The sequence below is a fragment of the Cebus imitator genome, unplaced genomic scaffold, assembly GCF_001604975.1.
Source record: "Cebus imitator isolate Cc_AM_T3 unplaced genomic scaffold, Cebus_imitator-1.0 Scaffold172, whole genome shotgun sequence".
Classification (NCBI taxonomy): Eukaryota; Metazoa; Chordata; class Mammalia; order Primates; family Cebidae; genus Cebus; species Cebus imitator.
The window spans coordinates 2002924-2017369 of NW_016107487.1; the positions used below are offsets into that span (position 1 = coordinate 2002924).

Sequence of the window (14446 nt, forward strand, 5' to 3'; positions counted from 1 at the left end):
ATGCATCATAGGGCTGTATTAACTGTTCGTGTTTTAGTACTGAAAAGCGTGTTCTGTATGACTGTACTTGTCTGTGTGTGTGGTCTTGAATCATCATTTGTATGTCTTGATACAAGACAGTCACACTGGGAGCGTCAGGTTTTTAATGTACTCTGTGTGTCATTTGTGTGTTTTCTCAATTCCTAATTAAATTATATATATATCTCTAGAACACTTGATACACCCTTAATTAGTGACCCGGAAAATTTGACATCGAGCAGTATCCTGTCATCTGTAACCACTAGGTCAAGGGTGTGAACCATCTAAAATTACTTTTCTCAGAGCTGGGCACAGTGGCTCATGCCTATAATCCCAGCACTTTGGGAGGCTGAGGCAGGTGGAACATGAGGTCAGGAGATAAAGACCAGCCTGGCCAACATGGTGAAACTCCATCTCTACTAAAGATACAAAAAATTAGCTGGGTGTGGTGGCTGACGCCTGTAATCTCTGCTACTCAGGAGGCTGAGGCAGAATTGCTTGAACCTGGGAGGTGGGAGGTGGCAGTGAGCTGAGATCACACCATTGCACTCCAGCCTAGGCAACAGGGCAAGACTGTCTCAAAAATTAAAAAATTACTTTTCTCAGAAAATTATGAAACTCTCCATCCCAATCCTCTCCCTGATAATCTTTTAGTTTTTTTTGTTTGTTTGTTTTTTACTTTTTCTCTCCCTGATAATCAAAGCTGTTCTGAAGAAGGGGAGCCAGAGAAAAGAGGAGCATTTTGTGTTGAGAATTAAGTATGATTACATGATGACATAGAAGCAAAGACAGAAAACTTTTTTAAAAAGTTAGATTTTGAGTTTGGTTGCAAAGACCTCTGAAATACTTCCCAAAAGTACAGATTTGTGATTCTTATTCTGGTAGCATGAAAAAATTCCTCACAGTTCGCCGCAAAGATTCTGATTCAGCCAGTTTGGTGTGGAGCCTGAGAATGTGAATTTTACCCCACACCCCAGGTGATTCAAGAATCATGTCTTAAACATTTTGATCACATATGATTAATAACAAATTGTACTTGATGTATCACATGGAACTATTATAAAACATACTAAAAATAGAAAATGTTCATACGATGAAATTCTTAAAAAGAGATTTAAGGTTGGGCATGATGGCTCATTTCTGTGCACTTTGGGAGGCTGAGGTGGAAGGATCACTTGAGGTCAGGAGTTCGAGACCAGCCTGGTCAATGTGGCGAAACCCTGTCTCTACTAAAAATACAAAAATTAGCCAAGCATGATGGCAGGTGCCTGTAATCCCAGTTACTTGGAGGCTAAGGTAAGAAAATCTCTTGACCCTGGGAGGCAGAGGTTGCAGTGAGCCAAGATCACGCCACTGCACTCCAGCTTAGGCAACAGAGTGAGACTCTGTCTCCAAAAAAAAAAAAAAAAAAGAGAGAGAGAGAGAGATGTAAAGGTTTCCTTACCTCACCCTAGAGTGTTCATGCAGTGTGCATGCATCTCATTGAAGACCGATGATGTAGAGTAGCTTCCAAACTGCAGTTGCAGCCAATTAGTGGGTCATGGCATCTATTAAATGGGACAGAACCAACAATGTTTTAATGAAATAGTATAGACTATTTCAAAGTACTTCCTGTAGTATAGCTATTTCATGAAATGTTGCTTTCAGTTATGCACGTGTGTACGTATCTGTGGATTGAGTAAACCAACATTTCTTACTGAGGTCCTACCATGGATCTTGATCTACCAAGGTTGAAACTGCTGACCTGGAAGATAGTTGTAAGCATGACCGTCTATTTGCCTTAAATTTACAATCTGTGAAACATAGGTTTATCTTCTTCTTTAGATCTCTCTGAGGTATGATTGGCATGTAAAAAGATACATATTTAATGTATCGATCTCAGTGAGTTTGGGGATAAGGATACACCCTTGGAACCATTGCCTACTTCAAGGCCACAAACATATTCCTTCCTCTTCCAAAGTTTCCTCCCACCCTCATAATTATTAATTGGGTTTTGTGCATGAGAGAGAAAGAACACTTATGATCTGTCCTCTTAGTAATTTTGAGTATACAGTATTGTTAGCTGTTGGCACTATACCGTATAGATCTCGAGAACTTATCTTCGATAACTGAAACTCTCTGTGCTTTAACCATCATCTCCTCATTTCCCCTCTTCCCAATCCTTGGCATCTACCATCGTACTCTCTGCTTCTGATTTTGACATACAAGTGAGACTGTTATTTTAGCTGTGTTATCCCACCAGGGTTATTTGGGAGTTGCCTTCCCCCATGCATCTATGTGCACCCAAGAGAACCCAAGATCCAGAGCTTTAAGTCGATCTGGGCTTTGGATGCATGACCTTTCCCTTGAACCAATAAAATGTCATATCTAACTGTGTAGGATTGTTTCATGGGTTAAATTGTTGGATACTTTTAAAAATAATGCTAGACTGGAAATTCAGAAGTGAAAGTTGGAGTTACTAATTATCCAACTGTTACTTGAGATATTTCAAGGGATATTTTGTGGATTCAGTTCCTCTTTATTGCCAACTAGGTCCTCTCTTCCCATTCCCATTCTGTATCAGAGATCAGAGTGAAAAACAATTTTTTTTTAATAGGCAACTGTATTATTATATGGTGGCAAAATGAGCTACTGTAGCAAGTGGCAGTATCACCCTAGTATTATTCCAGCAGTCTTACTTTGGATCCATTGATAGCTATCTGTTCTTACAATTTCCTATATAACATCACTTGGTCAACCTTAAGAGCCACAGCTTTTTGGCTGAGTGCAGTGGCTTATGCCTATAATCCCAGTACTTTGGGAGACCAAGGCAGGTTGATCACTTGAGGTCAAGAGTTCAAGACCAGCCTGGCCAACTTGGTGAAACCCTGTCTCTAATAAAAATACAAAAGATTAGCCAGATGTGGTAGTGCACTGTAATCTTAGTTACTTGAGCAGGAAAATGGCTTGAACCCGGGAGATGGAGGTTGCAGTGAACCAAAATTGCGCCGCTGTACTCCAGCCCAGGCAACAGAGTGAGACTCTGTCTCAAAAAAAAAAGCAACAAAAACCATAGTTTTCCTATGAACTAACAAAAATGTCATTTTAATTTTCCCTTTGTTGTCATCTAATGTATAACAGATACTTGACCTCTAATAAGATTTCTTCAATTTTATTAACAAGCCTTCCCAATAAGCCAGGAAACCTCAAAAGTAGTAAGAATGGCTGCCTTTCAAAAATGTTCAATAAACCAACTTTTTTTTTTTTTTTTTAGTTTCCTCATGTTTCAAAATAATTTATCTGTAGTGAATTCTTTACAGGGAGGGAAACCACTTGTTCAAAGAGCAGTAAGGGATATAAACCCTTATTTTAAATCTCTGCTAACATTAAACCATATTCTTAGGGAATTTAGGAATCATTTAACAACAGCCCCACTTTATCTTTTCAGAGTAGCACTTGATTTTTCTCTCGTTCCTCTTGGCTTCCTGTATCATTCTTTTTGAAAATAATGCTAAATCTGTCATTGATGATTTCTATTGAATTGGCCAGTTTTTGTTATCCTAAGTAGTATAATCATCAACTAATGTCCTTTGTGCGTGTTATGTAAGCACAAAGTTGTGGCTTACATGAAAGCTCACTTCTCATACCTATATTATTACATGTATTATATCATATTTACTTTAAAATATTGCCTAAAATCCATTAAAACCATAAGGCAACAAAACTTCCTTCTTAAATTTGAAATGCTATCATCAGAGCAGTAATTCTCTGAAATGTCCAATGTGAAAGTTTACCTATAATATTATCTTCTTTGGTTAAGATAGTTTAATTTTTGTAGCTGATTGTAAATTGAAAGATGGGTACTAGTTTTCCCCTGTAGTTTTTTTTTCCCTTTGATAGTTCTAAAAAGAAAATGTCTAGAATTCTGTGCTATCCAGTTCAGTAACCACTAGCCATATGTGACTGCTTACATCTAAATTAGTTAAAATAAAATATAATTAAGATTTCTGTTTCTTCATCAGAGTAGCCATGTGGCTAGTGGCTAACCTTATTGGACAACACAAGTGAAGAATATTCCCATCATCAAAGGAAGTTTGATTTGACAGCTGTGGACTCGATTTTTCCAGAAGGAAAAATCAAAATTATGAGTCAAAAGTAAATTTCTTTTATTGCATTGTATGAATGATTCCAATGCAAAGATCTCTACTTGCAACTTTAAAAAATTTTTCTCCTTTTGCCACTTTGGAATCTGTTTTGGTTGTGATTGATCGGTTTCTGCATTTGTAGGATATGTTATATAAAATAGATCTGGGGTTCTTTCTTCCTGATATTTACCTCTACTTTCATATTTGTAATGAGCAGTCAGTTTCTTGAGATAGGAAGAGATTATTAATAAACATTATAGGCTTTGAGGTTTTTGAAAAGCTTGTAGTTCATACTTAATGTCAGTTAAAAGAGAAGTTTTGTTACCGTGTGGATTTAATAGATTTCAGGTGAAGATTTTTAAGTTAATATGGTATATAATAATATAGGCATGAGAAGTGAGCTTTTAATAGTGTCTAATTTTTATTTAATCATGCTAAAGATCGAGAAAGTAAATCCTTTGTGCAGTTCGTAGCCTCATGCATGAGTTGTTGACTTAAGAGCTTTGACAGATGGGACAAAGGAGAAAAGTCAAACTGAGCAATGGGTGCTTTGGTGGGATTAAGAGGATTGGTCGGCAGAATAAGAAAATCCTGTGTCCAGGGACTGCAGGGGTGAACCTTAGAGGCTGAAAGTGACTGAGAGGATGGACATGCCGTAGCTCTGGAGGATTTTCTTGGGATTGAAGAGAATGATTTAGCAGTGACCCTGCTTTCATTGCAATCTGTGCAGCTTATATGTCCATGTTGGCAGGGCAAGCTGTTGTTGGCAACAAGGTCATCACTGAGCTTGATAAGGCAAATGGCAGCAATTGCTTTTGCTCCTTTTGACCTGTTTAGGTTTTGTAATCCAGAGATGAACTCTGGGAGTATTAAGGATGCTGAAATTTCATCACAGGAGATGTGCAAACAGTGTAGCAAACAGAAATCCAGCTAGGTTTTGGAGTGTTCTGTTTGCTTTTGTTGTTGTTTCATGTTGCTTTTTTTAATCCTGTAGGTTTTAGTGAAAAGTCAAGGGATTTTTTGCTCTTGAGTTTTAAAAGTTGTTTTTTTTTTTTTCAAACTTAAGGCTGGGGGAAAATGGTTGCGTGAAATTTTTTAAGTACCAATAGTTTGAGTTCTGCAGTATGTTCAGCTTCAAAAACTATGAATCTAGATGGCAGAAATTTGAAAATGAATTGACCAAATGATACAGTGTTAGCAATCTGCTTTAGTTTATACTTAAAATGTACAGTGCTGAAAATAAATGTTCAGTTTTGTTTCTGGAAGAAGAGTTTTGTATTTTATAATTAAGGTGAATGTAGAAAAAAAGGAAAAAGTATCCAGCTTAGGATACGGTAGAACAATGCGGGGCACGCAGTTATTTTAGTCATCTAATATGTCAGCATTCAAGAATCTGAACCGATTGTTTAAAAAAAATCTTGTACTTTGTTTCTTTTGTTGCTCATTTCCAACTTTGTCATCTGTCAGAATGCAAAAAAAAATTATCCTTCTATAACCATTGACAGGATAACACAAAAGCTGTCTCCAGGTCGATATTTTGCAGCAATATTTTTAACATACGAACAGTAGTTTTTATAATTTCACCTTGGTGCTCAACCATTTATTATCGTATCAGAAGCATGTCAGTAATTCCTTTCTAAATGTCTGCTTCTTTTAGCGCGGAGACCCACATCAAGGGCTTCACACTGAACGATGCTGCCAACAGCCTCCTCATCATAACGCAAGTTAGGCGGGATTATTTGAAAGGTATGTCACAATGCTTGACCTTTACGTCACATTAATGCCTCTGCAGATTTTTCTTGTAACGCCCTTCGAATACTTGGATAAAGGAGTCCATTTAGCAAATTACCTGCTTATCAAGAGCCTTTTGTGGTAGCTGAGAGACGTAAATTACTGTACATGCATTTATAATACAGCTTGAATATGAATGTACTTGTCATTTGACCACTTAGTCCAGTTTCCATTCCATTTAACACAAGATGGGTTTTCTTAAGATGAATCGCAGCTCTTCAGACATGCAAAATTTGTGTTCCAGAACGAGAGAAAGTACAGGCTTTCAAGTGCGTTAAAATTCACAGCACAAGTCATTTTGCTTTGGAAATTAACATACTTTAGAGCATCTGAAACAATCCCCAGCAGTTGTTTCTTGCATATTGTGTTGGTTGTGTGTGAGATAGCAAATGAGTTAAATTGAGTGTTAAATGTGTAGGATTGTGCACCAAATGATTATAATATTGATTTTTAAAACCTAATCTAATACTTTTTTAATAGTTCATAATACCAAGCGCGATAAAATACAGTGTTTGTTTGAAGTTTAGAGTTTTCAAAATAATGTTAAGAGAATGACACCCGAAAGATGTGGACATAACTTTGGGGAGGTTTGGGGTAGGGGCTATTGGTTTGGTAGAGGCTGTTTATGAGTTGTCAGTAGGATGAATTTGGATGTGGTTGTCTTATGAATGATCTCCCAAGAGAGACTGTGGTAAATCTCTTAAATTTAGGTAAGTAACTTTCCACTTTAACATTTACATTTGAATTTGAGTCAATACAATGATACTGATTTTGCCAATATAACAAAACCCACTTAGGAGATATTCAAGGAAGGCTGAAAAAGCTCTGGAAACGCAACCCCATTGCTTCCTCTGTCATTAATAATGGTATTATTCCTCACTGCGTGTTTTGGGGTTGTTTTACTTTGTTTTTTTTTGAGACAGGGTCTCATTCTGTCACCCGGAGTACAGTGGTGGGATCTCGGCTCACTGCAACCTCTGCCTCCTGGGTTGCTGGGATTATAAGCGCCCACCACCATGCACGGCTAACTTTTGTATTTTCAGTAGAGATCGGGTTTCACCGTGTTGGCCAGGCTGGTCTCGAACTCCTGACCTCAAGTGATCCTCCCGCCTCAGCCTCCCAAAGTGCTGGGATTACAGGCATGAGCCACTGTGGCCAGGCTGCATGTTTATAAAAATTTCACATCCCTGAGAGGAAGTTGTTTAATTGTGCAGCTTTAGTGTTGCTTATAATACCTAAATGTACTGGTCTTTAGCTGTCTTGCTGTAAGTGAGAATTTCTCCTTTTGCAGAAGTTTCACCTCAGCATTCCACAGGCAGGACCCATCTAGCTAGACAGTCAAAATTTTGGACAGCCTTAAGTCATAATTGAGTAGTGTAGGGCTTGTTAAAACTTGAAAAACTTTTACTTTATTTTCAATAGAAAATAGTTTTTGTGCCCAGGCTTTTGTGGCTAGGCACAGTGGCTCACATCTGTAATCCCAGCACTTTGGGAGGCCATGGCAGGAGGATTGCTTGAGTCCAGGAGTTCAAGACCAGCCTGGGCAACATAGTGAGACTCAGTCTCTACAAAAAATTTTTACATAGCCAAGCATGGTGGTGTGCGCCTGTAGTTCCAGCTACTCAGGAGGCTGAGGTGGGAGAATCACTTGATCCCAGGAGATCGAGAATGCCATGAGCCATGATGGTGCTACTGCACTCAGCCTGGGCAAGAGCGAAACCCTTCCCCAGCCCCCTAAAAAAGACTTTATGTCATGTTAGTATTTTATGTAATAAAATGATAAACAATTTTGAAACAATGAAAAGTTAAACTTGCTCCCCATATAAAGAAGCTCATTGTCATAAATAACTTGTTTCTGTAGACAGGGAGATTAGAACAAAACGCTTTTCTAATTTTAGGGGCTTCATTTTTCAGCTGAACCTCACCTAAATTTCTTCAGCTTGACTGGTACCCTTTATTTTTATGTTAGGTACCCTGTGTAAGCTACAGGAAAGGACCTGGTATAATTTCTTGTCTACTCTCCTGAGCTGTTCAGCCCAACTGGAGATTGCCCGAGAGCAGGAGCCCTGAGCCCACTGTTCCTGCACTGCCTCCTCCATCCCCACCCCACCCTACCCCCATCCTGAGCATATCACCACAAACCTGTTGTTGGAGTAGAATGATCGTCAGTGAGGACAGGAGTGGTGTTTGCCTTTTCCCGTCTTCTTATTTTGCTCCATGGCTGATGAGAGCTCTTGATTTTAAAAAATCCCCTTCCATTCTTCTGCCTTTCTCTTTTAGGTTTCTTTTTCTCAACCCAATCTAAAGCAGGAATTAAAAATAAGGCCAATTAAATTTTACTGTAATTTAATAAACTAATACTGTTGGTGAATAATAGCTGATACCTGGCACTTATGTGATCAGTATCGCTAGTGAGTAATCGAGTAAATGTTGAAATTGGATGACAATGGGAAAGGACCTGGGGGGAGGGATCTGGATGGGAAACATTTTTGGTGTCCCTTAAGTCATTAACTGTACACAGAGGGCGATCCTTATATGAGAATAGGATTTAGGTCACAAGGTCCTGGCCTACCCTTGGATGGATGTGAAATGGTCTGTTCTCCCCAGCTTCTGCTCTCTCATACATGCACGCACTCATAGATGAAAGCTCTGGGATTGTTGGAATCTTCAGGTCTTGTCTAAAAATATGACTTTGACCTTGGGGAAATTATTTAATCTCTGTGCCCAGTTGTCTCATCTGTAAAAGTGGTACTTGTCTCGGAAGGGTAGTTGTGAGTGTAGCTGCTTACTGCTGTGCCTGGTGTGTAGTAAATGCTCAATAAGTTTGAGTTACTGTCGTCACTGCCATTAATCTTATTTTTGTAATTGTTTTGACCTACTGTGGGACTATCCTTCCTAGCTGACAATATTCTTGGCTAATAAGACTATTATTATAAGTTAGTATCTGTGTATGACCATTAACAAGATTTTATCAAGCTTATTATAGAGGTTTTTTTTTTTTTTGAGACGGAATTTCACTCTTATTACCCACGCTGGAGTGCAATGGCACGATCTCGGCTCACCGCAACCTCCGCCTCCTGGGTTCAGGCAATTCTCCTGCCTCAACCTCCTGAGTAGCTGGGATTACAGGCATGCGCCACCATGCCCAGCTCATGTTTTGTATTTTTAGTAGAGACGGGGTTTCACCATGTTGACCAGGATGGCCTCAATCTCTTGACCTCGTGATCCACCCGCCTCGGCCTCCCAAAGTGCTGGGATTACAGGCTTGAGCCACTGCGCCTGGCCATATTATAGAGGTTTTAAATAGCATAAAAACTTTTTTGTTTCATTCATATATGTGTATGTATGTATGCGTATTTTTAAATTTTTATTGATTATGCTTTTTAAACTGTTTTCCTTTTTTCCCATTTGAGAATGGTTTAGGTTGTAGATTTCAAATATATCTAAATTGTTTATTCACTAATGAACACCAAATTCATCATGTCTTGCCACTGTATTTTTAGTAGACTTTAATTAATACCCTTTCCCTATTCTTTCGTAAAGCTAAGTTCTTATTTGGAAAGCTGTTTTGAGAATCTTAGTTTTGTCTAAGTGACATTCCTTTAGTTGCTGTAAAGCTCTGAGTTTTCTTCCGTAATGGTAGGGGTGATTGTTACACTACTCCTCAGTCTGCCACTTTTTCACGTCACGATTTTGCTACAGTTGTATGAGTCAGTTAACTGGAAGGATAATCCATAGTTATTTAGAATCAAGTACTTGAAAGTATGATACTTCAAAAAAAAAAAAACATACAAACAAAACTCCATTGATTATACAGATGCTCCTCAACTTACTGATGGGGCTAAGTCTGGATAAATTCATCATAAGTTAGAAATGCATTTATTACCCCATAAACCCATGGTAAATCAGGGACTGTCTGTATTCATTTGTATTTTCTCTGGGCTGTATTTTTTTTTTTTTTTTAATTAGTGCAAGAAAATAAATTTGTTGGTGTGAAAATTGACTGTTTCAGTTTGAAACATTCATCCTAGAGGAAGACATTGTTTTTGAGAAAGCATCGTTGGGATATTGTTTTTGATAATCATTTAATCTTTGAGTTAATAAAACCTGGGAAAGTATGAACATGGATAGAAGTCAAACATTTTTGGAAACTCTTAATTTTTAGGAGATCTTTCTTATTTATATTCATTTGAACTCATCAACTTTCTTGAAATTAGTCACTAAATGTTATCATAAATGGAACTCCTATTGTTGGTAACATTTGTATTTTCTCTGTGACTTAAAGAAGAAATTTCTCTGGCCTCTAATATCTTATATGGTTAAGTAAATAATTTTGGGGGATATCTCATGAAGTATTAATATTTTCTGTAATCTAGAATTAATCATTCATAGCTTTTTCTGTATGGCCATTTGGTGCTCGTATTTAAAAGCTGGTTTTCAAAATGCATTAAAATCAGCACAGGTCGCACAAGAAATTCCCTGTCTCCTGCTCTTGTATTTTAGAGGCTCTGACAACACTAAAAACAGCGTTGGATCAGCAGCAGACCCCTTTTCAGCTAGCAGTGACCCGCCTCATCCAGGCATTGGCCATGAAGGGTGATGTAGAAAATATAGAAGCAGTTCAGAAGATGGTAAATGGACTCGAAGACTCCATTGGACTTTCACGTATGGTTTTCATCAATAACATTGCTTTGGCACAAATAAAGAAGTAAGTATTTGCCAGCCTTCTTTTCCTTCATTGGCCACTAGAATGGGCATTACCTCAGATACCACCCTTTTAGAAACTTTTAGGCATGTAGAAACCGTATCAACTGCAGAGGAAATGTTGTTACTAGTTGAAAAATGTGTTTTATCTTTACCTAAATCTTAGAATAAACACCATGTACCAAATTCATAAATCTTGCTCCACAGTTGATAACCTTTCTTATTCCTGTGTATATGTGCCAGATCTCTTGTTGTCAAAACACTTGGTTCAAAAATGAAAAATGATCTCATCTGTTTGTCAGTAATATTTAACAGGGACACTAGTAGAATATTGTGAAGCAGAGGGCCCTGCGAGCTTGTTAAAATGTACATTTCCATATTCATATTCCTTACCCAACCCATGAACATACACTCTCACAAAAAGGGAGGTATTTAGAGCTGATTTTCTTACCACCATCTCTAGATTCCTTTTGAGAATTACCCCTGTTAGAAGTAAATAAGGACTTGATTTTATTAAGCTCCCTAGCAAAGTGCTTTGCTGAAGTTAAAAATTCATGGGGATAATTATGGAATTTAATAACCTTTATATGCTTTTAGAAAAAATATTCCTTTTTTCTTTTTTAAATTAAAAAAAAATTTATCCTTTTCTTTCTAAAGAAGAATAGAAAAAATATTCTTTAGCAATCTTACATACATTTAATGGGCCATAAAATACAGTGCTTGCTTATGTAGGGTTTTTGTTTGTTCTTTCTTTGCAAAGGGGAACAGTTATGTTTTGTTTTGACCTTTTCAAACTTATTTCTCCACATAGAGCTTCCCTTTAATAAGAAACTGATTGTTTTCAATTAGAAGATTGAGGAAATTATTCATCTAAGAACTGGGCGAATTTTGAAGTGTTACCATATAAACACAATTTTAGATGATTTGGAGAACATATTCTTTAAAACTTATAGAAAAATATATTGTAACAGTAATCATTTTTAGAGAATTCCTATGTTTAATGTAATAATTTCAATACAATATTGACTAATTGGATTTAGTATGCCATATCCTAACAGTAAGGTAACCATTATAGATTACCTTAACCAAAAAGATAGTCATAGAGATAATTTTTACCATAACCTGCTACATAAGACCATGTAACTCATGTTTTTTAATGTAAAGTGTGTAGATATTTTTTCCTGAGATTTTTAGTATGAATTGAGTATTTTCTAAATGTGTAATACCTGGCAAAAAGAAATTGAGGCAACTGTAAGTTAGAGACATACAGATGTGCCTTTTGAAACATCATCAGCATCTTTAAGAATCCTGAGATGTTATATTTACTATTTTTATGCTGTAGTGACCAGTTGTGGATCATGAAGCCAAAATTACAGCATTTATACAAGTTTTCATTTTATATCTAAAGAGTGGCAAAATTAAGTTAAATATTTAAGATACAGTGTTTAAGTCATCTTCATTAATTCTCCTGTATATAGTTCTTTGATCTTGTCTGTAGATCATGGTTGTAACAAGCAAGTAGCCAGGTGTGGTGACTCACACCTGTAATCCCAGCACTTTGGGAGGCCAAGGCAGGTGGATCAGGAGGTCAGGAGATTGAGAACATCCTGGCTAACACGGTAAAACCCCATCTCTATTTGAAAAAAAAAATACGCAATATTAGCTGGGCATGCTGGCATGCACCTGTAGTTCCAGTTACTCAAGGAGGCTGAGGCAGGAGAATCACTTGAACCTGGGAGGCAGAGGTTGCAGTGAGCCAAGATCACACCACTGTACTCCAGCCTGAGCAACAGAGCAAGACTCTGTCTCAAAAAACAAACAAAAACCAAGCAACTATTTCAACTGCTGTGAAGTAAAATAAGCAACCACTGTAGCACAGCCACCTAGTGATTGTTTTTGCTGCTTAAATGTGATTGGGTTTCAGTTGCATAGTGTTTTTATCTGGTTAATTGTAAATGTATTTCATTTTTTTCCTAAAGTATTAGCATGAGTGGATCTAAAAGTAAGTTCTCATACTTAAAACTGCCTGCAATATTAATATAAGAGCAAATGTTTAAATAATTTATTTTGCGCTTTTTTTTTTTTTTTTAACAGCAATAACATAGATGTTGCAATAGAAAACATTGAAAATATGCTTACTTCAGAGAATCAAGTCATGGAACCCCAGTACTTTGGCTTAGGATACTTATTCAGAAAAGTATTAGAGGAGCAGTTGCAACCAGCAGTTGAAAAGAGTAAGTTAGTTGTTTATGTTAAATAACACAAAAGCACATTTTCTTTCTAGTGAGACTAGACCAAATTTCTCTGGTGAGTGAGTTTTACCACTGTTTAATGAAAGATTTTTCTTGCCTGTCATTTTTCCAGTAAGCATCATGGCAGAGAGATTGGCCAATCAGTTTGCAATTTACAAACCTGTCACTGATTTTTTCCTTCAACTTGTGGAGGCAGGCAAGGTGGATGATGCCAGAGCTCTCCTACAGGTAATGACCTTCCACTCACGGAGCAGTGGGGCTCAAGGCTTACAAGAAGTAAATTGAGAAATTACTAGACATAGGTGTGTGGTGGAATACTGGAAATTAAGTGTGGTATGCGGCTAGCCTGTTTAAATTCAGTGTGAATCAGGGTGGCATGACAAGGACTGGAGGTCGATTTTAGGTTGCTTGTTTTAAAGATGCCAGATCCTTAGAATTAAGGTGGGGGGATGTAGGGGACAATGAGTTTTGCTGAAATCATTAAAGACAAATGTTTCTGTGCAGATAGGTAACGCAAAACAACAATTTCTTTGATTTTCTACTTTAATTTCTCAAATGCTGTAGATACTGTGTATCACCATGGCAACACAGTTTGCAAACAAAAAGTAGAAAATGTTTGCTTTTCAAGTACAGCTTCTCACTTGAATACTCAAACATTCTCAGTGCCTTATTCAAGATTTATTAAGAGTTGAATATGCTTTCTATTCACTTCTGTGTCACAGACACGTTAAATGACAAATACAGGTCTCTGTGGCCCACACTCTCAGTTAAATTAGCAATCTTCAGGGAAGGAGACAACTGCATTCATGCCATTTTAACAGCACTAAATATAAAGCTACACCAAGTGCCGACAAAACGGTGGGTGATTGGAGCTGCCACCAGCAATGTACACAAACAGGCACCGCCGGGGAGCCCCTTCCCAGCAGGTGGCAGTCAAACAGTCACCGTGATCCTGCCAACGGCTGTGTTTGTGTAGACTCCCTGTGTCAAATTGAGGCCTGGGACCAATTTCTGATCGTAAATAGCATTATATTCACTTACATTTTTACCAGCTGCGAAAGATCTTAAGTAGTGGATAGGGAAGGTAACACTGTCCCATGTGCTTGAGCTCCAGTTTTGCTCCTTAAAGCTCATCTAATTTGACAGTAGAATCCAAGCCATTTTTAAAAGAAATTTCTGAAAAATTGTGTCTCTGTTAACAGTTTTATAAAGGGTGAATTAGCCCTGCTTCTCAGTCTCTAACTTTTGTTGCTGGAGAAGAAAAATTCCAGTTCATTGGGAATTTTCTTATTTTGTTTGGCTTACTTTTTTCTCCCTTTGAATTTTAAGGAAAAGGCAGTTTATGATAGGGATTTCAGGACTTTTAAAATTGTTTCATCTTGCTTTCTTTAGTGTGTTCCTAAAAAAAGGGAACACACTCATGCTTTATTGTCATATGTACATATCTAATTACCGATTAGGGATATAATAAGCATTATATATATATATATAATTATACACATGATGGTATGCAATCAGTTGTTTTTTTTTTTTTTTTTTTTTTTTGAGACGGAGTTT

General features: G+C 37.4%; 1 protein-coding gene across 1 annotated transcript in view; it reads left to right on the plus strand.

The window, feature by feature from the left end:
• Window positions 1–14446, plus strand: part of LRPPRC (leucine rich pentatricopeptide repeat containing) — a 113617-nt gene that overhangs the window by 90206 nt on the left and 8965 nt on the right. The window contains exons 31-34 of the mRNA XM_017544847.2: window positions 5800–5888; window positions 10437–10641; window positions 12732–12871; window positions 13002–13117. Coding sequence (XP_017400336.1) covers window positions 5800–5888; window positions 10437–10641; window positions 12732–12871; window positions 13002–13117 — 550 coding nt within the window. The remainder of the gene's footprint in view (window positions 1–5799; window positions 5889–10436; window positions 10642–12731; window positions 12872–13001; window positions 13118–14446) is intronic.